At 38.4% G+C, this 25980-nt stretch overlaps 1 protein-coding gene across 1 annotated transcript in view; it reads left to right on the top strand.

The window, feature by feature from the left end:
* The first annotated feature begins 52 nt into the window (after positions 1–52).
* IGHMBP2 (immunoglobulin mu DNA binding protein 2) overlaps positions 53–25980 on the top strand; it is an 80330-nt gene continuing 54402 nt past the window's right edge. The window contains exons 1-7 of the mRNA XM_070957365.1: positions 53–234; positions 2778–2947; positions 9830–10022; positions 10642–10739; positions 15966–16129; positions 19824–20024; positions 24851–24998. Coding sequence (XP_070813466.1) covers positions 152–234; positions 2778–2947; positions 9830–10022; positions 10642–10739; positions 15966–16129; positions 19824–20024; positions 24851–24998 — 1057 coding nt within the window. The 5' untranslated portion in view covers positions 53–151. The remainder of the gene's footprint in view (positions 235–2777; positions 2948–9829; positions 10023–10641; positions 10740–15965; positions 16130–19823; positions 20025–24850; positions 24999–25980) is intronic.

The raw sequence follows: 25980 nt of genomic DNA, 5'->3' as shown, positions 1-25980 counted from the left end.
GAAGTAAAGCCCTGGGACCAGCTGGGGCGCCATTTATAGGGGCCGTCGGGCAACGAGAGTCGGGTTTTAAAGGGCCGTTCGTTGGTCGGCACGTCGTTGCCTGCTGTCCCCAGAACGGGGCTTCTCGGGGCATCCGTTCAAGCCGGCAGCAATGGCGGCGTCGGTGGAAGAGTTTGTGTCCCGGCAAATGGAGTTGCTAAAGGAGGAAAGAGAGGCCGAAATTTCGGAAGCAAGGTATCCCTTCGGCTAGGGGGCAGTTGGGTTTCTCAGCATCCCTCTGTCCCCATAGCAAAAAATAGGAATGTAGTAATTTAAGCCACGACTTAAGTTATATGTTTTGACCTTTGTAAACACGCTTATTCAAATATCTGCTTCCTAATTCTAAATTGCTGCTAGCCAATGTTGGTTTATAACCTGGCTTATAGACATTTGTTAGGGCAAGAATAGGTAAGATAAGGTGTCTTTCTGTAGGCTCATTAGGAAGGATTGATGGGGTGCTGTAATCGAAAACATTTGAGGGACAGCAGGTTGACCTAGCTTTGCTACCGCTATATTCAATTAAACTGTTTAATTTTGAGTATCTGTATCCCCTGCCTTATAACTGAAGACTTGAAACCGTTAAGCAAACCTGCCATTGGAGAATTGGGTCTATTAGAAACAAATAGTTGTGTAAATACACAAATAGTGTATTAGGTTTTTTTATTTTTTTAAAAAAATAAAACTTAAAAAAACAGTGTATTTGTTTTTTTATTTTTTAAAAAAAATAAATAAAACTTAAAAAAACAAATAGTGTATTTGTATATTTAATAGATAAATACCACAGTAAACAAGCTACTTATGTGAGGGCTAAATTCTATAAACTTGTGTGGTATTTACTTCAGGATAACTATAGGTACTGTTGGTCAGTTGACCAGGATGACAGAGCAAAAATAGTGATAAACTGGCTTGCTAATCATGACTGGTTTACAAAGTATGCTAATCCAAACAATTACAGCATAGATTTTTATGTGTGAACCCAGTCAATATCTTTCTAGTTCTATAGATAGCAAAGTTGAAAGCACTTACAAATAAACTAATAATTTAAAAGTATTCATTAAGATCAAGTATCTGGATTTCATATTTTAAATATAGTTTTGGTGTCACATATGGGCTGCTTGGAAGTTACTGATTAATGTGTTCTCTAAATCATAACAGCTGCAGGTAATTAGAATAACACATTAACTAAGACATAAGAGGGAAAGTTTTTTTTTTTAAAAAAATTATTTTTATATGCCGCCCTTCTCCAGAGACTCAGGGCGGCTTACAATGCGTTAAGCAATAGCCTTCATACTTTTGTATACGTTATACAAAGTCAGCTTATTGCCCCCACAAACCGGGTCCTCATTTTACCCACCTTAGAAAGGATTGAAGGCTGTACCTATAGTATGAAAGGATGAAAGTCCTGTACCTATAGTAATGCATTGAATATAATGGCACTTTCTTTTGACTGGATACGTTTTTTTAAAGAGCCCAGAGAATAAATAAAACAGGCTTCACCTCACTTTCTGATTTCAACTTTTTCTGTTGAAATCAGCACAAAACTGAAATTAGGCGATGTTCAAGGTCATTGCTTTCTGCCTTGCAGCAGCATTGCTGGAGAAACAATAGAGAAGGTGTTAGCAGCATACTAATGAATCCTACTCTGAAGGACTTCCAGCATGTTCATGTATGTGTTTAATAGCATAAAGGCAAGGAAGACTCCTATGAGTTTCTATAGGTCAACAATTTATGTATCAAATAGTAATCTCCCAATACTACTTATCTGGACACATCCTGAGAGGAAGGGTCAGGACCACTGGAATGCCTACCAAATAGCCCAGAAGGTTATCACAGTCAGGGTTATTAAAGGGTACTGAAAGGTCTAGAAAAACTGGAATAATTGTACTTGCCCCATCTACTTTCCAGCATAAAACATCCACCAAAATGATCAAAGCAATCATCACACTTGGACAAAATCCGGTTTAAATTGACCCAAGTAATCTTTAAGAGATTGTAATAATCAAAAAATTCCTATCCACATCTATTATTTTTGGGAGGGTAGCTGCAAGCATGCCATTCAAAACATATATGTGGTTTTCCCTACCCCAAAATCTTCTGCATCCCTGCTAAACATAGACATAAGAGTTAGAAAGTGGTTTGATTTACTCCATGATTCATTAAAAGCCTAGCATATGCAAAATATTATGGCACTAAAAAACAAGCAGTCTTGAAATTTTGACATGCTATCAAAAACACAAATATGAATATTGTGAGATATTGCAAGGTTTCTTCACTTATAGATTAGGAAATTTATCTGCAATTCAAAATTAAGCTCACACAGTAAATTATAAGCCATAATTATTAGATGTTTGGCTGGCTTTATGTATTGTGCTAAGCCAAGATTAAGTGTAATTGCTTAGTATGATCTGTTAATCTTGTTACAGACTCTGAATTTTTAAAATAGTTTTATCTAACTTGATGTCCTTCAAATGGAAATTATGAATGTTTTAGTTCAACATATTTGGAGGTTTGAGAAGACTTGTTACAATGTTATGAGTCACCTAGAATTGTTCAAGATGAGTGACTGTACACATCTTTTAAATAAATAAAATAACATTATTATCTATATGGGAGATGTTTTTTGTTGTCTGCCAATGTTCTCTCTGGATGGAAGCAAAGAGGGTCACAATATGATTTAGCTTCTTAGGTGGTACCTAGTTAACAATGATGTAGTTTTCTCTTTGCATGATCTTTTTCAGAGCATGGCAAGAAGGAATCTCCCTGAAAGAGCTGCAGCGCAAAGGAGTTTGCTTACTGAAGCTTGAACTACATTGTCAAAAAACTGGGCTATATGGCCATCTGCTTGTAACTTTACAGCCGCAAAAACGTGGCTTAGACACAGAGTTACCTTCCAATAGTTTTGGGCCTGGTAAGTAAAAGTGTTAATTTTGAAAGAAAGTTTATTGTAAAAGGGTAGGTGTAGCTTTAGATATTGGAAGGATATACCTTCATGATGTGATGGGTTCTTTCTGAATCTGTAATGATTTCAGAGTCTTCGAATTATAGCTGCTACATCAAACAATGAGGAAACTAGATTTCTTTTTTTATTCACACATGGAGTTATTAGCAGTATAAATTTTGCATTCTTTTAAAAATATAAATGCCCAAGAAAAATAGTTTATTATCACAAATATAATACACCCGATAGAGATAAGGATTTCTCGGTATTCAAGTCAGTTTTGACAATTTACAGTAGAAGTATAAGCAATAATTTCCCCCCCTGAAAATAACTACATTCAAATAATTAAAATTTGGGGGAGGGAAGATTTATTGCACTTGCCATCTTTTATCTTGATTGTAATCTTTCTTTGATTATTGTAAACCACCCAGAACTGTTGTGGATTGAATGGTAAAGAAGTTTAATAAATTCTTACAAAAGATAAAGTAAATGAAAACATATTTCTGGGAAATGAGAGAGCAGGAGAAAGAAACTCAAAAAACCCATGCCTTGATTCTGTATGGTAGAAAAGAGGAAGAATGCCACCTCTGGCTGGCTTTCAAGATTCTGCTATTTTACCCTACAACAACAGAGTCCTTGCTGTGTTTGCTTCCTGACCCTGGTCTATTCTGGAGTGCTGACAAACCTGATTGTTTCAGATTGAATTTGTCAGATTGTTGCCTTTGTCATGATGACTTTTGTGAATAGAGTGACAGAGCATCTTGGAGATTCTCTCAAGATAGTTGACGACAGTAATAAAGTTTCTGAAATACACTCAGAAAATAAATGTGCCTTACCTTCTAACCCAGGTTTTTATTTTTTATGGGTAGCTGTTCATGTTAGTAACTCACTATATCATAATGAAATGATGTACAATATTAGTAGAGGCTCATGCTTAGAATCTGATTTTCAATATTTGTAAAGTAATTTTGTCACAGTTCTGCATCCACTCACTTAAGAAAAAGGCTTATAAATTCAGTAAGATTAACTTCTGAGTAAATATTTGAATCATACCCTTTCTCTGATTCGTTTTTAAAAAAGAGCCTTTATCTTCCTTCCTGCTTGGCTGGTCACACATCATGTTAAGGCATGATTTGTATTAATTGCATAGTTCAAACATAATTTTAATAAAATTTTAAGCCATAAATCATAGTTTACCAACCACAGTGGCTGGGTTCAGAAGCCAAAAACCAAACATTATAAGGTTTATTACAGTTTATGAATCAAATGACTGTAGCCTAAAAAGTGCTATTCTCCAAGAGCTTTATTAAACATCTTTCCATTATGTTGCAGTCACTGAGAATGCTACTTACTGCGTGCACAGTATTACATTAATGGACACACACATGCACACACACGCATACACTTGAGCTGCCAACTAGACAGTCCTGTAAAACAAGGGGTTCTAGGCATATTTTTCAATTTAGATCAGTTTTGAATCTCAAGGGTATTTTTTTTGTTTAAAAAGGAGATTCAAGACCCTCCCGGCATTCTTTTCCCTTGCCACAGACAGTTGGACTAATTGTATAATTAATTAATTGTATGTTTGAATTAACTGTGTATCAAAGAAGTAATCGGGAAGATAATTTTTGTCTTTTTAAAATGCTGTTTAGAAATAGGATATGTGCAGAATTAGACAAGGATGTGCTTTGAAAAGAACATCAGTTCAAGACAGGTTGTTTCTGAGGGGCAAGTTTTCTAAATTGAAACTATGTGCTAAAGACACATACTCTGTTAGATTCAGAGTTGCTAGGGGGTGAACCTCCAATCTTGGGTTCAATAATGCACAATTGCATTTTTCTTGTTGTGAATAAATCAGATACATTTGGAGGGTAATGTGTGAATTTGCACAGGACATTTCTTATGGCTTAAAGGAGAATAGATTCATTGAATAATGACAGCTTACATTAAAATTGTTATGATGAAAGATGCCCCACAGCTTATATTTAAACAATTGAGCTAATCAGTTTCATTGACAGTTCAATCATTTTCCAAAACAGAATGTATTCTCACTGGTAAACAGAGTGGATACAGGTGTTTTTTGTTTTTTTTTACCAAAATGGGAATGGCATGTAAGAATGTATGTTTCTTACATTTCTTATATTTACATAGAGGCATAATGTCTGTATCAGTGTTTCAAAATATTTATGGTATCTGCCAAGAATGGCTTCTAGCATCATTCCAGGGTTTTCTGGAAGGCTTTTGTTTTTCTGGATGATGCTAGTCAGAGCTCAAAGTAATGATTCTGAACTGCCCCCTAAAGCTGTGGGTTTCAATGCTGGGGCTTTCAATGCTCCTGCTTTTACTTTTTTGAATTAAAAAAAAATAGGGATTGCATCTTCTTTTAAGCTTTTGTTGTGGTCCGCTGGTGGCCTGCGGAGCTGGCAGCAGAGTTGAACAGTGAGGATGTTGGGGAGGAACATGGGCCAGTCCTGGAATCTGGGGAAGGCTGCGTCGGAGGCAGAGAGGGGGTCAGGGCCATCTGGGAGTTATGTGCTGCCTCTGGAGCCTCCAGAGTCGGACATCAGCGAGGCAGAGGAACGGGGAGCCGGTCCCCAGTGCATGCATGCGCAGAGCTGCCAGAAGGCAAGAACAGTTAGGACAAAAGGGATGACTCGGGAGTAGGGCTTGGAGATGATTGGCTTCTCCCATAAGACATAAAGGAAGCAACTTCATTCGTTCTGGTTGGTTTGAATTCTGAAGCTCCGTTTTGACTCTGTGCTCCGTGTGGCCTTGCAAAGCTAATTGCCAATTAGATTTTTGGCAGCGTGTCAAGGGAGATAAAGGTGGGTGCTTATCAGTCTTATCCCGAAAGACTGTGGCAGACTTCTGTTGGACTCTTTACAAACTATTTGTGATTCATTGCTTCACAGCCATTGAAATAAAAAGAGGGTTTTGGGGACAAAGCGTGTGTGTTAGGTTCAGCTTGTAGCTTACCCCTAACTTGTTGGTCAGGCAATATATCTGTTTCTTTAAGAAACAACTGAGCCATGTAATCAGGGTTTGCTGAACCCTGTAATTAGGCTACAGTGAATAAATAAGCAGCGCAGAGAAGCGTTCTTTGTTCCTGATTGTTCCTGTTCCTGTTGCTTCCTGCTTCTTTCTGCTGATTGGTGTTAGACTGGATTGTTATATGGTACTGTATACCGAGAGTTACTAAAGTCTGCTTTGGTAAGGGAAGATACTTACTGGACTGATATTACTGTTTATGACCTTGGACTGTTTTACCTACACCGAGACTGCTTATTATCTTGTATATAAAGTATTTTTCTCACACGAGCTGCACGTTTATCTCCTTCCCTGTGTGTTTCTGCTCTGCTCGTTGCACAAGCAACAAATACTTTTTACACACACCCTAACAGTGTGCTTTTTACTATCTCAGGAATCTCAGAAACTACCTCAGAGCAGCTTTGTTTAGCCAAAGAGTTCTCTTGTGTATTCAAGTTTTGACCATGGATAAAGAACTCCCAATGGCAAAATGTGTTTTGGAGCCTGTGGATTTTGCCATTGCATTGGAGCTTTTCTGAGCTCTGTGCTGGAATTTTAGCACACACTGGGAATTAAAGTGAGAAACCTTGGAAAGAGTTAAAAGGAATATAAGGTGCCCTAGTTAATTTTAGTGGATTCTCCTCAGATGGGTAGCAATGTCACTTGGTATGACTGACAGTTTTGCCTCCTTTGTGTCTTGTGATGGTTAATAAATTATTATTGCTTTACATATAGTTTATTTCAGTAACCAACCAGGAGGGGTATTTTTTGCTTATGAAAGCCTGGATTCTCTTGATGCATAATTGATGAATCCATCGGACATGACCTACTTTCAGTCTCATCAGTACAGACTATAGTCTGCATGAGGGCTTTTGAAAAATCTTATTTGCTATGTTATTTTTGAGTACATTGGAACATTATGAAAGGTAGCAAAAGGATGGCCAGGCAAATTTCGAGTATGATACTTGCCCATTTTTCTGTACAATTCAGTCATTTTAAAATCTTATCTTAATAACTATTGCATTTTGATTGGCACTGCACCAGTTTAGCATCAAAATGTTGTAATCTCCTTATACATTATTATAATTTCCACATGTCCTGTGAGTTGACAGAAGACTTTAGTATCCTTTAAAAAAAATAAATGCTGCATAGTCTCTCTGGATCCTGTCAAATGATGGTTCACTGTGCTATTTCTACAACATATAAACTTCTAATATTATATATTAAATTACCTTTCCCTTAGGCATGTAAGTCAGCTGGATGACTTTGGGCCAATTACTTTCTCTTAGCCTAACCAATCTCACACTGTTGTTATGTGGAAAATAGGAGGTAGAAACAATAGAGATGAGTGCTGCCTTGAGTTTTGCCCCCAAATAAATGGGTTAAAGTTAAATACATTTTTTGCAATAGGTTGTTTTGTATAACTTTCTATAAATAAAGTTTTAGTACCTGAAGTTTCGTTTTGTTGTTTGATTAAGGGTTAAGACAGAATTGAAATGCCAACAGTAAGGTATGTTATCTCATTTCAACTTTAGGATCACCAGTGCATGGTCTAACCTACAAATTGCCACATTTCAGCTTGTTGAATATGACTTAGAATTTAGAAGCTGATAACTAATCAATTTTTGAGTAAGATAATCTGTTTCAGTAATATGTAAATCGATTTGATTGGGGATTCATAATTCCTATGTATTAAGTAAATTTTGAGCCTGCACAATTTTTGGAAGCCTTTTTATACAGTGAATTTTGCCTGTAAATTTTTGTGTTCCATTTTCCCTAAATTATGCCTGCAGTTATAATTTCTTCCTAATAATCAAGTTCTCTATACCAAATCTTTTAAATGTTGAGTTACTTTCCGAAAGAAATGTATTTGTCCTAGATTAGTGTATATCGAAGCAAGCGTTAATATTTAGTTGTCCTATTTCCCTTTATAAAACTAAACCTCCGATCCTTTTGTATGTTTTACTATAAAATTCAAATTGATTTCATTTAATTTGCCATCTTGTGCTTGATTTATTTGTACTCTCAGAAAATATTTTTATAAAATAATCATTGTTAATGCCTTTCTTTATATATATATTTCTTATAGCATTACTACTGATGTATTTAAATATTTCAAATATTTACTAATTCTAGTTCTTTTGATTAGAATTCTTAAACTTCTACATTCAAGGAAACTTTCTTGGTCACTCACAAGGATTTTTTTGCCAATATTAATTCATTTTTCATATAATTTAGATCAGTGTTTCTCAACCTTGGCAACTTTAAGACGGGTGGCTTTCAGCTTCCAAAATCCCATCTTCAAGTTGCAACGGTTGAGAAACCAGTGCCTGCCTGTCCGTCTGGTTCTGGGAGTCCCCTAGGATTTTAAGCTTTCTTATTCTCCACAAACTTTTGTGGGAACAAAAGGTTGTGGGATCCCCCATTTAGGTTTATGAGGATCTAGTCCATATTCTGTACAGATGTTACTGTACACAATGCAAGTTACTCGGTTATGCCATTCCTACCTACATCTTACACTCTGCCACTTTGTGTTGGACTATCTTTGAGGCATAGATAGTCCAACACTACATAGCCTGCTAGCATTGGTCCTTTTTAGTGTGGTAGATCCCTGCTTCTGTGGATCTGGTGTTTAGTACTTGTTCTTGTGCTGCTATGATCAGCACTATCTTTTAGTCCAGCCCATTCCAGTCATTGGGATTTCCCATTATCTGCCACCTCCACTACTGTGTCTGTCAACTGTATATCCTGTTAAGGATCTTGCCTTGGCTCCTCCCCTTCCCCTTCCTCCCTCCCTCCCTTCCTCTCTCTCTTTCTCTTTATATATATACATATGCATATACAGCTATATAATTTCAAAGATAAAGTTCAAATACAAAATTACAGCAAAAAAAGGAAAAATAAGGATTTATTTTTATATCAAAACTACTCATTTTTTGAAGAATAGAAATATTCAAAACTCAGAAAGGAAATAATTGGAATGTTTAAATAATTAATTTGAAAGGAACCCTTCATTTATTCCTTATTTAGTTTCTTGGAACTGTTTCCTTTTCTATAGCTTATCCTGGTGATATCTTGAAATAACATCACTACTATTTCCTTCTTGGTTTATGTCTTGTAGCTCATATTTCTTTCATTTAAGTTTGTCTCTTATGCATGCAGTGAGAAATGTTGATACAATGTGTCTCACAGTCTTTGTATCTTCGTGAAGCAAACATTCTATTTGCATAGTCAATATTCTTATCCATAGGTTTTAGATCAGGAAACAATTCATTAAGTTTTGTCACCAAATAATTATATTAACATTCTCAGCAGTTTCTCTAAAATCTCTGACCCTTAGATTATTTCTTTTGCAGTACTCTGATCTTGTAAATTCGCCAAATTTATCTTGTTATTTGAAATAGCTTTTTTGAACCTTTTCTATCTTAGATGTATTCTGTATGCTAGAATCATATGATTGGCTACCTATTTAAACTTTATTAGACATTTGCTTTGACATTTCCTTAAATTTTGTATTAATTTATTATGCCTGCTAAATTTTCTCTTATTAGCATTATAATCTTCTCCCATTTCAGATTTAGGTCTTGCCTGAGTTGTCTCATCAATGATTGAATGAGAATCAATGTATTGTTTACCCCAATGATGTATCTTAGATGCTTCATTTCTCTTTGTCTTTATTGTTGATTTATTCCTGTTTGTTGCTGGAGGAATGATGAGCTTCATATATTTGTGGTTTCTTCAGATAGGCTGTAATGCCTTTGCTTTTATATGAGGTACCTTTTCTGTCTTCTAATTTTATTCTTTGTCGTCATTTATCTCCTGCAGGTGACATAGTGGGACTTTATGAAGCAGCTGGACAAAATAATCAGATCTGCACAGGAATTGTCACCCGGAAAGCCTCCAATTCAATTACTATCGCAGTTGATGAGCCTCAGAGTAACCTTGTGAGTTTAGATCAGGAGAATTTGTACCGTCTGTTGAAACTTGCCAATGATGTTACATACAACAGACTCAAAAGGTAAAATTAACAAAGAATGATTATGGAACTTTTATGTCTTAAACAAAGAATAACAAATTATTTAATAACCAGAACGCTTGAAAAGAAGTAAGGAAAATAGTTATGCGAGGTATAGCTGGGAGATACCTGTCCATTTGCTCCATTGTACTGAGATTTTGGATGATAGCCTCATTTTCCTGGGTTCTGGAATTTAAAGATGCATGAATATTTCTCTATTTTTTATTCACTTGTATATTGGCGGCTGCATTTTTGTCATACACTTTGTAGTGCATATGTTGGCAACATATGTTCATAATCTGAGCCTTTCACTTGTGAAAACGATGAAACAAGTAGGCTCCAACTGGCATGTGCCTATTGGGTTAAGTTGGCATGTGGTTGGAAGTTTTTTTAGCCCTGGATGAAGGAGTTAGTGGAAGAGAAGCTAATTTAATTTTACAAGACTGATAATACTAAGTTCCTGGGAAGTTTTAGTATGGTTCTGAGACTACAATATGTCATTTCAAGCTGATCACACAGCATTTGTAATTATTTAAGATATTATTGTTTGGTGGTGTTTCCTAAGCTTTGAAGGGGAGTCGTCTTTAAGATTCAGTTCCTTTTATTTTCTTCTCTTTGGAAGGGCTTTAAGTACACTTAATCACTATGGGTCTGGTCCAGCATCTGATCTTATTGATGTGCTGTTGTGTTCTTCTGAACCTAGTGGTGCCAGTGATACAAGTAAGAACTTTTTCTCTTTTTTTCTTTAATGAATGCTGAAAAATCTATGGAAATAAAGTTATTCAGTATGCTTAATTTAATCCACAACTGGTGTCCCTAAAAAGCCTTCCTCTCTTGCCCTCTGTGATGCCTTTTGAAGAAAAGATACAATTGAACATCATTTTCTTTGTTCAGTGCCATTTTGCATTGACCTGGCATATATTAAGCAAATATAAATATTTATTTCATAGAGGGTAAGCATTTATATCTGGGCAAGTATTGTTCTGTATTGTCTTTATAGATCTTCATAACACAAGTACAAATGTGTATTCATTTATCAAAATTATAGTTGTTGACTAGATTCTCACATCCTGCTAAGGCATAACACATTAACGCAGGGTGATTGTTGAGGCTTAGACAGTGTGGGAGATTGCATATCTTGACAATTCTCCCTCTAGTTTTCCACTTTTAGTAAACATTCTAGCAAGGATCAGAAATTTGTCCATTTGTTTTGTTTTTCACCATTTAGACGTAACTTGTAATTGTTTCTTGCATTTTCCTAGTTGAACATAATTACCTCAGGCTTTGCTCCTGTTTAGTGTATTGTTCCTGAAGCATTTCATTTATTTTCATCTAAGCCTTAGTCTCAGTATATACAGTACACTGCTTTTATTGCATTCAGCAAATCTTCAATCCCATATTCCCAAAAAGCATTCCATAATTCAAATTTATTTAGAATCTACTTTCTTTAAATCAAGCGTCTAAACTTGCTTTTTCACATTTGTATATTTCTCAATTAATTCTGAAGAACAAAAATCTGATTCTGCTTGTGTATGCCCCTCCCCCTCTGGTATAAAATCAAACCACATTTTCTAATTTTGCTTATTATCACCTCTCTCATATTCATAATCCAAAGACCAGATGATGTCCACCCAGCATTCATGCTGTGTACTCTCCATTTGTCTTTATAGATCCTGTGCAGATAATGTTCAACATTTCATAAACGGACTTTTTATTTTTCTGTTTCCATTTATCGAGAACCCAATTAAGCCAGTAGACACAATTCCTACTGTTAGCAAGCATAGTAATATACTTACACTGAAATCTGTAGAGAGATTTTTTTCCCCTTAATTTGAGTGAAACAACTTAAATGACCTCAAAAATTATAGATGGCTATAGAAGTCATTTTAAATAAATAAAAGAGCAAGCCTGTCTATGAGGAAAAGATCACAGTCATATAATGCCTCCTTTCTGGTGTATAATGTCACACAATGGTTTGATTATTGTTGTGTGAACCGTGAACCTGATCGCTATGTTAAACTATAAAACATTCTTTAATGTACTTGTACTGATGTATACTTTAGCGTATACATCAGTAGAAGTTAAAATGAAGCCTCCCCCCCCCCACACACATATAAAGGGCAACCAATAGAAATAAAGGCCAATCATTTTCTGGCTAGTATGTCAGAAAAAACACATATAATAAAATGGGTTATTCTATTCTGAGTAGAAGAGAGAGAATACTTTTAAAAACTCACCTACATTTAAAAATAAGTACCCAGAAAGCCAGAAATAAAGAAACCTAGAATTTGGGAATCATATATAAAGACAGTTGGTAACCACCAGAGGTCAGCATTTTTCTATGAGCAGCACAGCCATAAGAGCGCTATTGTCACTTTTCCCAAAATGTGCTGCTTCTGCAGAAAAAAAACAGACTTAGGCATCCCTGTAAAGTCAGACAAATTCTGATAATTTTTGTGCTGCTCGTCTCTATTCTTGTCAGATTCTCTTTTGTACTGAGATGTCTTTTTATCTGACCTATCCTTATGATCAACTATCAGAGAAGTGAGTGAGTGCTGCCTTTTAAGAATCAAGGACAGCAGGTGTGCCGCTTTTCCCTTCATCATTTCCTGTAATCATTTGATCACACTGAATTCCAACCAACTAGAACATCAGATTAATCTTACATGAGTTTTTATCTGTGGTAAAGGCTCGTGTAAGCAATTGAATCCTTGCAGGTGCTCCTGGACTACTTTTAGTGGTTGAGTGGTTTTTCTTCTATGTTTTAAATAGTTCCAGTTAGATTTTGATGTATTAAGGAAAAGGTTAGAAATGTGATGCTTTGATTGTTTTAACTGGGAAACAGAAACAAGAGTATGCTGTTGTACTCCTGTCCTGCCTTAGCCTTGCCATTAGGTCACCATAGTAGGAGGAGATGCTGGACTGAGCAGCCCTTTGGTGCTGTACAGCAGTTCCTACATTCTTAGAAGGGATGGGTCCTAAAAGAAATAGCAAATTTTGCTGTTTGAAACTACCTGAAGACAGTTTCCTAAAGCTTACACACAAATAAATGTGTACATACATTACTTTCTTCAGCATTATGTTTTTTGCTAGCTGTGTGCAGGTGCACTTGGTGTCATTCAGAAGTAACTGAATTTCAGCCCTGTAGCAAAAAAACAGGTCCATTTTCTTAAATACTAGTAATTACTAGCATTCAAGTAATACAATCCAAAAGAAGGTGTGCAGAAAAAGCCCAAACCAACTTGCCATAAATCATGATATACTTTGAGATTGACAGTAAATACTGCCTCTTTTTCTGTTTTCCCTAACACTTGCAGTCTTTCCTTGAGAAAACATAAAAATGGCACTTTATAAATTGCTTACACCTTTAGTGAATTGTGAAAAATAAGAAGTCTAGATACTGGGGCAAAATCACTGCTGTGAATGGAAACAGAATTTGTTCCATGAATTAATCTTTTAGGTAACTTAATGTGGTAAAAAAACTTCTGTCTTTTTACTAAAACTATCCCATATTTCTCATGTGCATCTGACAGATGCACTGTCCTGTTCTTGAATCTGTTCTGCAGAAAAATACTGAATGCATTATAATTTTCTCTAGTAATTATTTATGCACCTTGGCAAATAGGCACCTTATCAGCTTGCCCGACATGCCTTCCCTCATTCTGCATTTGTCAGCTGATAAATGAATCCGATCTTGTGAATAACTTAGAATGCAGTATAAAATGCCAAGTGGAGCCAAAAGCTTCTTTAGCATTCGTGATGTATAGGACTTTTGGCTTTTGAAAGTGTAGCTTAGTCATGACTAACAAACCAGAGCTCATTCATGCTGTCACAAGAGCTGGAATCCTTCATTTGTACTGTTTTGCTAAGGGCTGCAATATTGCCTTACTCATCAGCAAGAAATAGAACGTAAGTATGGTAAATGGAAAATGCACTATAAAAGTATGTTTTTTAAAAAAATGAAAAGTCCCTAAAGCTCATGTTAAAGTAATGGAAAGTTTAAGATGTTCAAGTGTTCACAACAATTTTTAAAGGTTGATTTTATATGTGGAAAGAGGATTTATTTAAAGGTTCTTATTTTTAGACATTAAAAGAAATTTTGATTGTGCATGTGACATTTTTAACAATAAAAACATTATAAAACAAAGCAAAAAAGCTTAAAACGACATGTAGCTTGGATCAGCAGTCCCCAACCTTTCCGGGTCCGTCAACTGGCAGCAGTGGCAGGGGAAGGGATAGTTTTGCGCGCTTGTCCGCCATTTGCGCAGCCCAGTTCCCAATGGGCTGCAAACCGGTACCGGTCCATAGACGGGGAATTGGGGAACCCTGGCTTGGATTATCTATAAAAAATAGTTAGAAATAATAGGATGGTGATAACTTTCTAACATATTCTTTACCAATCATTACAAAACTTGCTGTTACTATGATTTTACAAACATCTGCTTTTTGTGTTTTTAAACAAACTTGCTATTTGCATTATTTTAATAAAATCTGCCTGAGAAACAGTTGTATGGTAAGACTGTAATGCTAGCACCTCTCCACTTGCAGAAGAGCCATTCCAATCGGGCATCAAATTAGCAGCAGCAAATTTGGAGAGAGAATTATTTTCTTGCCGTTCAGAATGCAAAACCTTTTGGCATCCTGATCCAGCAAAGTGGCATTGCTGCCCCTTTTGACGTACAAGCTCCTATAGCTAGAGAGGAATTAAACTGTCCATTTAGTGTCTTTTGCCAGTCTGAAATTAAAAATGCCTATTCCAGTAGCATTTGCCAAACTAACAATGACAACAACTCCTACTTACCAACTGCTCCCCTATATATAAAATTGCTGTTTATATTTTAGTTGATTTCCTCCAGATTTGGGTGAATAAATGTTCTTCTGCTTCTTCCTGCAATACTGGCATCAAACAAGCTAAAAGCCTCCTCATCTTTGCAATTGAAAAGTTGGTGGGATGAGGAGGAGGTGGACAGGAATAATAATCATGGTATAATAATGATAATGGCAACAATAATAACAACATTGGCATAATATCAGTTCCTGAGATACACCCAAAGAAAAAAATAACATATAACACTTTTTACAAAAGTGAGGGTCTTCTGAAAGTTCCCTTTCCCCATTCCAGTTGGGGCTGCATACTAGAGGCAGAAGTGAAATGTTACACAGGATGTTAATTGACAGTTTCACTCCCTCCCCTGCAACTATCATCAAGAAAAAAAGGGTGGTCCTGAATTAAGAAATAAAGGTATAGACATTTATGTAGTTATTTTAAAGTTTGCACAGCACTCAAAACATGAGGTCTCAGGAAAACAAGGCAGAAGTTGATATTCATACCTGTTAGCTCCATTGTTGTAGCTAGGACCCCCCCCCTCTCTCTCACACACAGAGTGGCGCATTTTCCAACTGACTAAAGAGTATTTTCCTTCCATCCTTTCAGCAGCCACCATTGTCTGTTGGCCATTTCAAGGTAGTGCTACTTGCTCTTCTTCCGTCACTGTCTAATGAATTGTTAGCAGTTGTTCTATGAAACTCTGCTGCTCATCTAATTACATATTAGTGTTCAAAGCTATAATTAGGGTTTTGGCTCAGCATATTGTTTAAAACATTTGTACTTTTAGGAAAGCAAGGTGTCTGTGTTTTTTCAAGGAATTTCCTAGTAAGAATATATTTTGTAGGGTGGAATAGTTAAAGGCAATGGGCTGTTAAAAGCACATTAATCTTCTGTTATTCTTTTAAAGACTGAAAATATTTGCAGTAAAACAGAAACTTTCTTGAGAGATGCCTGGTCTCAGTGGGGGCTTAGAATTGCTCTTAGTAATTATCAGGATGCTTCCTTTGCTGAGAATCTGGTCAATGTCCAAAAACAGCCTCTTATTTGTATTGTACTTGCTTTCTCACAAATGTTCTTGGTAAGACTGAGATCTGAACAAATGTTCCTGTCGCTTACAGAGCTTTTGAAGTTCTACGATGAATCCCTGGATGCCTCTCAGAAGGAGGCTGTTTGCTTTTCATTGGCACAGAAGGAACTTGCTCTCATCCACGGACCACCTGGAACTGGCAAGACGACAACTGTGGTAGAGATAATACTCCAAGCTGTGGAGCAAGGCTTGAAAGTGAGTGAAGGAATACATTTTCTGAGGAGATGCCTATTTCCAGGTCAGATTTAGCCTGGAAACTTAGGTCTCTGAAGCCATCGTACTATTCTGAGGCAAGAATGGAAGGTGAATCTTGCCATTCAAATAATGCGTATTTCAGCTTTGGTTAAAGCAGGAGGTGGGAAGTAGCTGGCTGAGTTATTGCCTACAGTTCTTAATAGACCTGCAGCCTCTTTCAAGGTTTTAGCTCCTTCTTAGTGTTTTAAGTCCAGTATGGCAGGTGAATTGCAAACGGTCACAATACATACAAATGGTAATCATGCTTTTCTCAGAGTATTAGAATTTAGAATAGAATAGAGTGTCGAGCTCGCCCTGGTCCGAGGATCCTGAGATAGAGCTGGAAGGGACCTTGGAGGTCTTCTAGTCCAGTCCTCTGCTAAAGCAGGAGAACCTATACCGGGGGTGTCAAACTCGCGACTGACGGGCCAGATGTTGTCACACACTGGCCACGCCCATCCCGTTTTAGCGAAGAGGAAAGTTGCAATACGTCACATGATGACAATGTGTCATTGTGAGTTTGATGCCCCTGACCTATACCATTTCAGATAAGTGACTGTCTAGTCTCTTCTTAAAAACCTCCAGTGATGGAGCACCCACAATTTCTGAAGGCATGTGCAAGAAATGGCATACGTATAAGACTTGCAGAGTAGGTGTGTGTGAGAGAGAAAAAGAAAAAGGGAGAAATGGGCTTTTGGGACCATGAATTGCTGGCCAGATGCCTCATATTTGGATGTAGTCAGTACTTAATTGTATTGTCCATTACTAATGGAACTAATATTTGGTGGGAAACAGTCTTGGAACTGATGAAAAGCTTGTACATAAGTTTGTGTGGAATTGTATGTGAATATTTGAAAGAATGCTATGTGCAATAATAATGTATTTGTTATTATAGAAAAATATGAGGATGCTTGATAACTCCATCCTTCACTTTAAAAGGGAGATATGTAATAGAACAGTAGGTTGATATCTTTAATATAATTTAAGTGAAAAGTTAACTGGCTTATTTTTTAACAAAGTGTCCAAAAGGTTTTGGGGTGAGGGGAGAGGAAAGGAATAATTTTACAAAGAGAGAAAATAAAGGAAAAGGAATTGAACTGTAAATATAAAACAAATAATAATTGGTAACCCTTATAGAAAAATAAACTACAGTATGGTAATATTATGCTCAGAGGAAGAGTTTTGTGTGTGTTAAACTACAATTCCCAATGTTCTCTGTTCACAATGCTCTCTGTTGTTAAATAAAGTTTTAATTGTTCATAATAAACTGGACCTCTGGGTAAATAACCTGAATAAAGTAATCCCCTAATTATCTAATTATCGTCCGGTCTCCAACCTTCGCTTTGTGGCGAAGGTTGTTGAGAGTGTGGTTGCGCGACAGCTCCCCCAGCACCTGGATGAAATGGTGTATCTAGATCCATTCCAGTCGGGCTTCAGGCCTGGTTACAGCACGGAAACGGCATTGGTCGCGTTGGTTGATGATCTCTGGAGGGCTCGGGACAGAGGTTGCTCCTCTGTCCTGGTCCTATTAGATCTCTCAGCTTTTGATACCATCGACCATGGTATCATGCTGCACCAGTTGGAAGAGTTAGGGGTGGGGGGGGCACTGTGTTGCGGTGGTTCTCCTCCTTTCTGTCCGACCGGTTGCAGTCTGTGTTGGCAGGGGGGGCAGAGGTCGACCCCGAAGCCCCTTATATGTGGGGTGCCACAAGGGTCGGTCCTCTCGCCCCTTCTGTTCAACATTTATGTAATGCCGCTGGGCGAGATCATCCGTGGTTTCGGGATGAAGTACCATCAGTACGCTGATGATACTAAGCTGTACATCTCCACCCTGGACCACCCCAACAATGCCCTTGAAGTGATGTCCCGGTGCCTGGAGGCCATGCGGATCTGGATGGGGAGAAACAGGCTCAGGCTCAGGCTCAACCCATCCAAGACCGAGTGGCTGTGGTTTCCGACGTCCCGATATAGTCAATTGGTGCCATCACTGACTATTGGGGGCAAATCGCTGGCCCCCATGGAGAGGGCTCGCAACTTGGGCGTCCTCCTGGATTCACGGCTGTCTTTAGAAGAGCACTTGATGGCCGTGAACGGGAGGATTTTTCATCAGGTTCGCCTGATTCGACAGTTGTGTCCCTTTCTGGATTGGGACTCCTTACGCACGGTCACTCATGCCCTCGTCACTTTCTGCCTGGACTACTGCAACACTCTCTACATGGGGCTCCCCTTGAGGAGCACCTGGAGGCTCCAACTGGCGCAGAGTGCGGCCGCGCGGGTGGTTATGGGAGCGACATGGCATTCCCATGTAACACCTCTCCTGCGCGAGCTGAACTGGCTCCCGGTGGTCTTCCGTGTGTGCTTCAAGGTCTTGGTTACCACCTTTAGAGCGCTTCATGGCTTAGGACCTGGTTATCTACGGGACCGCCTGCTGCCACCAGTAGCCTCCCACCGGCCGGTACGCTCTCATAGAGAGGGGCTCCTCCGGGTGCCGTCGGCCAAACAATGCCGACTGGCGGCCCCCAGGGGAGAGCCTTCTCTGTGGGGGCACCTACTATCTGGAATGAGCTCCCCCGGAGATACGGACAATCCCGGATCTACGCACCTTCCGCCGCGCTCTCAAGACCTTTTTATTCTATCAGGCTGGCCTGGCCTAATTTTTTTCCCTTTTTAAAATGCAAATTTTAATGTGTTCTTAATTATTGGGGTGTTTTAAATCTGTCTTCGGCCAAATTGTTTAATTCGGTTTTATTCTGCTTTTAAATTTTGTATTTATGTATTTTATCTTGTGGCTGTTCACCGCCCTGAGTCCTTCGGGAGTAGGGCGGTATATAAATCAAATAAAACCTAAACCTAACCTAAACCCTCTCCCATTTCTATGATACTAAACTACTAGGAAAAAAAATAATAGAAGGTAGGATAATATTAGTATAAAATAAAACCTTAACACAGAAACAAATAATTTTGGGTTGGTGGCAGTGGTATTTTAAAATCTTTACATTTGCGCTCAGAATACATTTAGAAAAACATTAGGTCATGAGTATGGGAATTTGGATATAATATAAACCTTGGAAGATTCTAGAGAATGGCCATTTGGCAGTATCAAAAGATTGGATATGGGAGTCATATGTGGTCTGATTCTCTGGTCAAAAACTCAGCAGAAAGATACATAATTTTATTTCACGGATACAAGTTTTTAAGAATCACCATGTTTATCTTATAGTTTGGGTTCTTTGCGATGGATAATATTCTTATTTCCACTTAGAAGCTAGGGAAAAACCTTGGAAGTGTTACAAATTCATCCAGGCTACCTGTATTTCTAGAAAATCTTTGTTTTCCCTGCTAATCTCTCTCTCTATGTTCTTGGCTGAAGCACAACTGTTCCTGCTCAGAGGTCCTGGATCTTCTGAGGTTCAGTGGTTTTAGCTTAGAGGTCTGGCCTATAATAAAGTCCTTCAAACTCCAGGTCAAATCCTGATCCAGCATTGACTTGAGAATAATATTTTTTCCTGGCACTTATAAAATAACCTCCTTTCTTTTCCTTTTGACATTGATGTTTATAGTGTTTCTGTAAACTATAGATATGAATCTGTGTAAGACTGTAGCTATTTCAGTGAAGTGAATTAATACTGTTTAAAGAGATATTTTTTCTTCCTAGGTTCTCTGTTGTGCTCCCTCTAACATTGCAGTCGATAACTTGGTGGAAAGGCTCTCTGATCATAAGGTGCGGATCCTGCGTCTGGGTCGCCCAGCTCGTCTCCTGGGGTCCATACAGCACCATTCACTGGATGCTGTCCTGATGCGTGGAGATAATGCCCAGATTGTAGCAGATATCAGGAAAGATATTGATCAAGCATTCGTAAGTTTTGTATTACATTTTTACAGCCATTCTTTAGAATAAATTGTGGCTATAAATCTATGCACTATAAATCTATAGTTTTCTTTGTGACATTGTATTCTTGGAATAAATACTGTGCTATGCAGAAATGATTTATTTATTTATTTGTTTGTTTAATTTTTATACCACCCTTCTCCCGAAGGACTCAGGGCAGTGAACAGTTAAAATAACATACATATAAAATGTGAATATAAGATGATTAAGCCAATTTGGTTCATCGGTTAAGAATCTTCAGCATAAAGATTTAGAACAATTAGAAGAGATTTATGCCAGCCCGGCTTGGTGAAATAGAAAGGTCTTAACTGTACAATGGAAAGTACCAAGATCTGGGATCATTCGTATCCCTGGGGGTAACCTGTTCCAAAGGGTAGGTGCCCCCACAGAAAAGGCTTTTTCTCTGGGAACCACCAGTTGACATTGCTTTAATGATGTCACCCTGAGGAGGGCCACCCTGTGGGAGCGTGCTGGTTGGTGGGAGGTTATTGGTTGCAGAAGGTGGTCTCGTAGGTACCCAGGTCCTAAGCCATGGAGCACTTTAAAGGTAAGAACCAACACCTTGAAGCGCACTCGGAAGACCACCGGGAGCCAGTGCAGCTCGCGTAGGAGAGGTGTTACATGTGAGCGTCATGTTGCTCCCAATATCACCCGCACAGTTGCATTCTGGACCAGTTGGAGCCTCCGCGTGCACCTCAAGGGGAGCCCCATGTAGAGAGCATTACAGTAGTCCAGACGAGAAGTGATGAGGGCATGAGTGACTGTGCGTAAGGAGTCCCGATCTAGAAAGGGTTGCAACTGGCGAATCAGGCGAACCTGATAGAAAGCTCCCCTGGCCACTGCTGTCATATGCTCTTCTAAAGACAGCCGCGTGTCCAGGAGGACACCTAAGTTGCAAGCCCTCTCCATGGGGCCAATGACTCACCCCCAATAGTCAGCGATGGTATCAGCTGGCTATATCGGGACGCCGGCAGCCACAGCCACTCGGTCTTGGAAGGGTTGAGTCGGAGCCTGTTTCTCCCCATCTAGATCCGCACGGCTTCGAGGCACCGGGACATCACTGCAAGGGCACTGCAAGATTTTAGAAATCTTTAAAATATTGGATAAGAAATTAGATAAAAAGACCCTCAACCCCTTCTTTGCAACATGCCACCTCTCGGAATTCCAAAATCCGTCATCAAGGTAGGCCCTCAATGTGGAGGGCCAGGTCTGCGAGAGGGGGGAATCTCGCAGAGCAAGAAGCTCAGCCGCTGAGTACATCCGGTGACCAAGGGGTGATCTTAGAATGGCCAAGAAGATGACATAAGTTCTGAAAGTCCTGGAGAGAAGGAAGATGTAAATCTAGTTGTTGGTAGAAAATGCTATATTGTCCTCTAATAATAATAGTAGGAGGAGTCTTATGTTCAAGAACACCAAGGAAATAATGTCAAGGCCATCCTCTCACAGTGGCTGGCTAGAGTATAAATGGTCTGATGTGCCAATCCATCTGGTGGTGAAGAGCGATGTACCGACTCCTGCAATATCTGCATCCTAGCTGTTAAACTCTCCGTCCGACTGGATGGATTATCGGGCCGGTTTGTAGGATCCTGTTGGTGGTGATGTTATGAGAAGATGAGATGTATGACTTACGACCATTTTTCATATGTATGACCGTTGCAGCATTCCAATGGTCATGTGATTTACATTCAGATGCTTGACATTTGACTCATATTTATGACGGTTGCAGTATTCAGGAGTCATTTTGTGACCTTCTGACAAGCAAAGTCAATGGGGAACCCAGATTCACTTAACAACCATGTTACCAATTTAGCAACTGCAGTGATTCACTTAACAAACGTGGCAAGAAAAGTCGTAAAATGGGACAAATTCACTTAACAAATTTTCCACTTAGCAACATAAATTTTGGGCTCAATTGTGGTTGCAAGTTGAGGACTACCTGTATTCTATAGAACATTCAGGATTCTTTAGGATCCAGTCTTTTCTTTCCATTTTCTTTTTCCCAAGTTTTCTAGCACTGTTAAGATCAAATTGAGATTCCTCACTCAGTTTTTCTCTGCCCTTCTCTCCTGAGTACTTTCTGTTGTTGTTGTTGTTTTAAACCAGAAAGTCCAATTGCCTCTTGAAAAAACACCTTTGGGACAATCACTGTGGTTGTTAAGCAAATTATGTCGTTAAGCAAATTCAGCTTTCCCCATTGACTTTGCTTGTTGGAAGCCCCCTGGGAAGGTCACAAATGGTGATCACTTGGCCCCAGGACACTGCAACTATTGTAAATACATGCTGGTTGCCAAGAGCCCAAATTTTGATCACATGATCAGGGGGACACTGCGACTGTCATAAGTGTGAGAAATGATCACTTTTTTCAGTACCGTTGTGACTTCAAATGGTTGTTAAATGTAAGTCGAGGACTACCTGCAAAGCAGGCAGAAAAGGGGGGTATTTATCTGAGGGTTGAAAGGAGAAAATGTTAAGTGGCTTGCTTATTTGTTATCTTTTAAATTCTGCTGTGCTCAGCACTATGAGTGTGTTCAGTGGCACTTTTTAATACAGTTCAATTTAAGATTTTCTGTAAAGTTTAATGTTATTTTTATTGTTTGCTTTGTTCTTTTCAGGGCTAGAAAATTGATTTTAATAAAAGATGAGGTTTGGGGAATTTTGAGAATAATCTCTTCACCAAGGATAGCTCAGCTGGAACCTTCTGTAGAGGCATGCAATATATTCTAGCTGTACTACGTCCCTAGAGAACTTGTAAGGATGAAGAATGAAAGGTATAGGTCAAGGATTGATTGGCTCACACTAAATGGAAAGTCAGCTGTCATCACACTCACCATTCCTAGGATCCTTGAAGTCATTTTCAATAATTTTCTTGATTGGGCCAAAATTAATTATTCAGAGGAGTATAAGGGATTTATAATTTATACACAGAAACTATAAAGAGTTCTCATTGGAGAACAAGGAGAGTGATCTCCAGTCCTACCTTAGTTCTCCTGGTAGTGATGATACTTCATAGTGTAGCAAGTTTCATTTGTGCATTTTTGTAAGAAACCAGAAGATCACTTTAAACTAAAAAGAATTAGAGCAAATGACTAGCACTTTGGCGACTTCTCTTTAAATAACAACTCCTTTGTATTCTAAAAATTATCCCTTTCATTTTTCACCCTGCCTCTGAAAACTGATTTTTTCCCCCCCCTCCAACCCTTTTTGCTTTGTCCCATCCTTAAAATGTTCAGAAAACAAACTGGTGCAAAGTACAGGATCATTGTGTAAGAAAAAAAAATCTATACTGGTTGCCAGCTGCCTTCTGGACATAATTTAAGATGTGAAATTTTGAATCCCTCTATATTATCATGGTTTTGACTATTTGAGAGACTGTCGATACCACTATGAACTTGCCCACATGGCAAAAGAGCTTCTTTTGAAGGAGCTCCCACTCCCAGAGGTGAGGCAGTTCTGTTTTCAGGAATGGGCCTATAGAATGTTTATTCCACTGCAGTGCAGTGCAGGTAGTCCTTGCTTAATGACCAGTCGCTTAACGATAGGTCGAAATTACAAAGGCCTCAAAAAAGTAAAGCGTTTCCAATTACCGCAAAATGTCACATCCCACATATGATCACTATCTCTCATGTGATTGCCACTTGCCATCTTTCCTGTCAGCCTCCCCAGAGAGTCGATAGGGAAGCCGGCAGGAAAGGTTGAAAACTACTGCCGATTACCGTGTTTCCCCGAAAATAAGACCCTGTCTTATATTTTTTTGAACCATGAAATAAGCGCTTGGCCTTATTGCCATGTGCTCAAAAGCCCGATTGGGCTTATTATCAGGGGATTTCTTATTTTGGGGTAAACAGGGTACCAAAAGCAGTCTCTGTCATCTCTGGAAGCTGGATGAAAGAGCTCCTTGCTCATCCATGCCTGTTTGAACCTTGGCAACTAAAATTCAATCACACATGGACCCCAGAATCCCTCTCTCCCTGTCTCCCAAAAGCTTCCCTAAGGCAGGGAAAGAAGAATGGCCAGCTTTGTGCCTGCTTGAGCCAAGCAAGCATGCAGCCCAAAATCCCTTCACAGGCATTGTGAGAGACTCCATTTGCTTCTCCCGTAAGATCATTTAATGACCGCAATAGGAGTGCTGGGATCACTATTACTGAGTGAAGGACCCAGGTGGGTTTCTCCCTTAATGTCTGCCTTGCTCAGTCACCAAGACTCCAGTCTCAATTGTGGGTTGTTAAGTGAGGGCTATCTGAATGTTTTTAATTCCAGCAACTTTAAGATGTGTGGACTTCAACTCACCAGCATGCTGCCTAGGAAAGGCCACACATTTTAAATCTCTGCTGAGATTGCGAATCACTGCTCCACTATTTGGCTCCTGTTCTTCCCTTATTTAGGAAAATGGCAAATAATCCCCTCTTTCAGTTTTGACTTTTGATTGTTAATTGCTTTCAATGATACTGATTTTCATTTTGATTTTTACTTTGCAGAATTAATTATACAGTAGTGTTTTTTTTATTACTGTAAGCTGCTTTGAATATTTATATAAGCAGAAAAGCAGGTATACATTAAAAAATATCAAGTATTTAATGAGTACTGTTATCAACCACTTCAGTGGTCATATGTTCCTACTAAACTACAACTCCCATTGTCCCCAGACAGTTGACGGGGTTGGATTGGAGAAGATCCACCCAAAAAGCATTTTTGATGTTCTAATAGAATTTTATCAGAGAAATCCTGCTGCTGTTTTACAATTATCTTGACTACTAAATATGTGCTGTGCTGAGATCGTTGTTTCTCTTATGCAGATGAAAACCAGGAAGACCCAAGACAAAGGAGAGAGAAAACATTTTTTTAATGAAATTAAGATACTGAGAAAGGAACTGAAGGAACGAGAAGAAATGGCTATGTCTGAAACTTTGCAAAAAGCTCATGTTATTCTTGCTACGAACACAGGTTAGGAGAATTTTTCTAGATTTGCCTATAAGGTTTAATCAAATGATTAATTTGATTATTATTGATCTAACCGTTCCATTTGTAACTGTATTCTCTTTAAACTGGAACTCCCCAACTGCATAGTATATCTTTGAACTGTTTCTTACCCCAGTATCTATAAACATAAACAGTGCACTGTATTTATTATTTATTTATTTGAATCTCTCTTTATTATTTTTACCAGTAGCTCAAGGCATCTTCCTCCTTCTATTTTTTCCACAACAACAAGCCTGTGAGATGGGTTGGGTTGAGAGAGAGAGGGACTGTCTTAAAGTCACCCAGCTGGCTTTCATGGCTGAGATGAGACTTAAACACACGGTCTCCTGCTTTCTAGCCTAAAGTCTTAACCACTAGACCAAACTGGGTTTCCAATCTTGCTGCCCAATTTATCATTTTTCTTTTGATCAAATTTTATTCTGTGATTGGGTGATTTGATAACTAACCAATACTATGTGAATTTGAACAGCAGACAAATACTGTTGTTCACATTTTACAAAGCATTGCTTCCCGTTTTCTTGTTCCATTTAATGAAGGAAAGGAATTTATGCATTATTTATAGGAATAATTAAGCCCTTGAACCAGCAAAGGAGGGAATTTATTTTTGTTTCCAAGTGCATACTCCTGTGTACAGCCTCTTGGAGAGGACTCAACCAGACTGCAATTATTTATGTTTGGGGAACTGTTTCCGATCCCATAAGGATAATTTTCAGGAAACCTTGCAGATAATTTTGTGTAAAGAATACACATTAAAATGTCTATTGTACAAAGTTGATTTATGAACACAATATCAATTCCAATTTCTTACTGAAAATTATATTCCCCTTTTGCTCTGAAATCTCATACCAGAGAATTGTAGGCAAGCTCTGGATTTTATTTAAAAGAAGTACTTTAGTCAAAAATCTATAGAAGGCATAAAATCATACTCACTCCTTTGTCAATTTAA

Source organism: Pituophis catenifer, unplaced genomic scaffold (genome assembly GCF_029215685.1).
Source record: "Pituophis catenifer annectens isolate HBS135680 unplaced genomic scaffold, rPitCat1.0.hap2 SCAF_1, whole genome shotgun sequence".
In the NCBI taxonomy this organism is placed as follows: Eukaryota; Metazoa; Chordata; class Lepidosauria; order Squamata; family Colubridae; genus Pituophis; species Pituophis catenifer.
The sequence above is the reverse complement of the archived record's forward strand: the minus strand, read 5'-3'. Positions and strand labels throughout refer to the sequence as shown.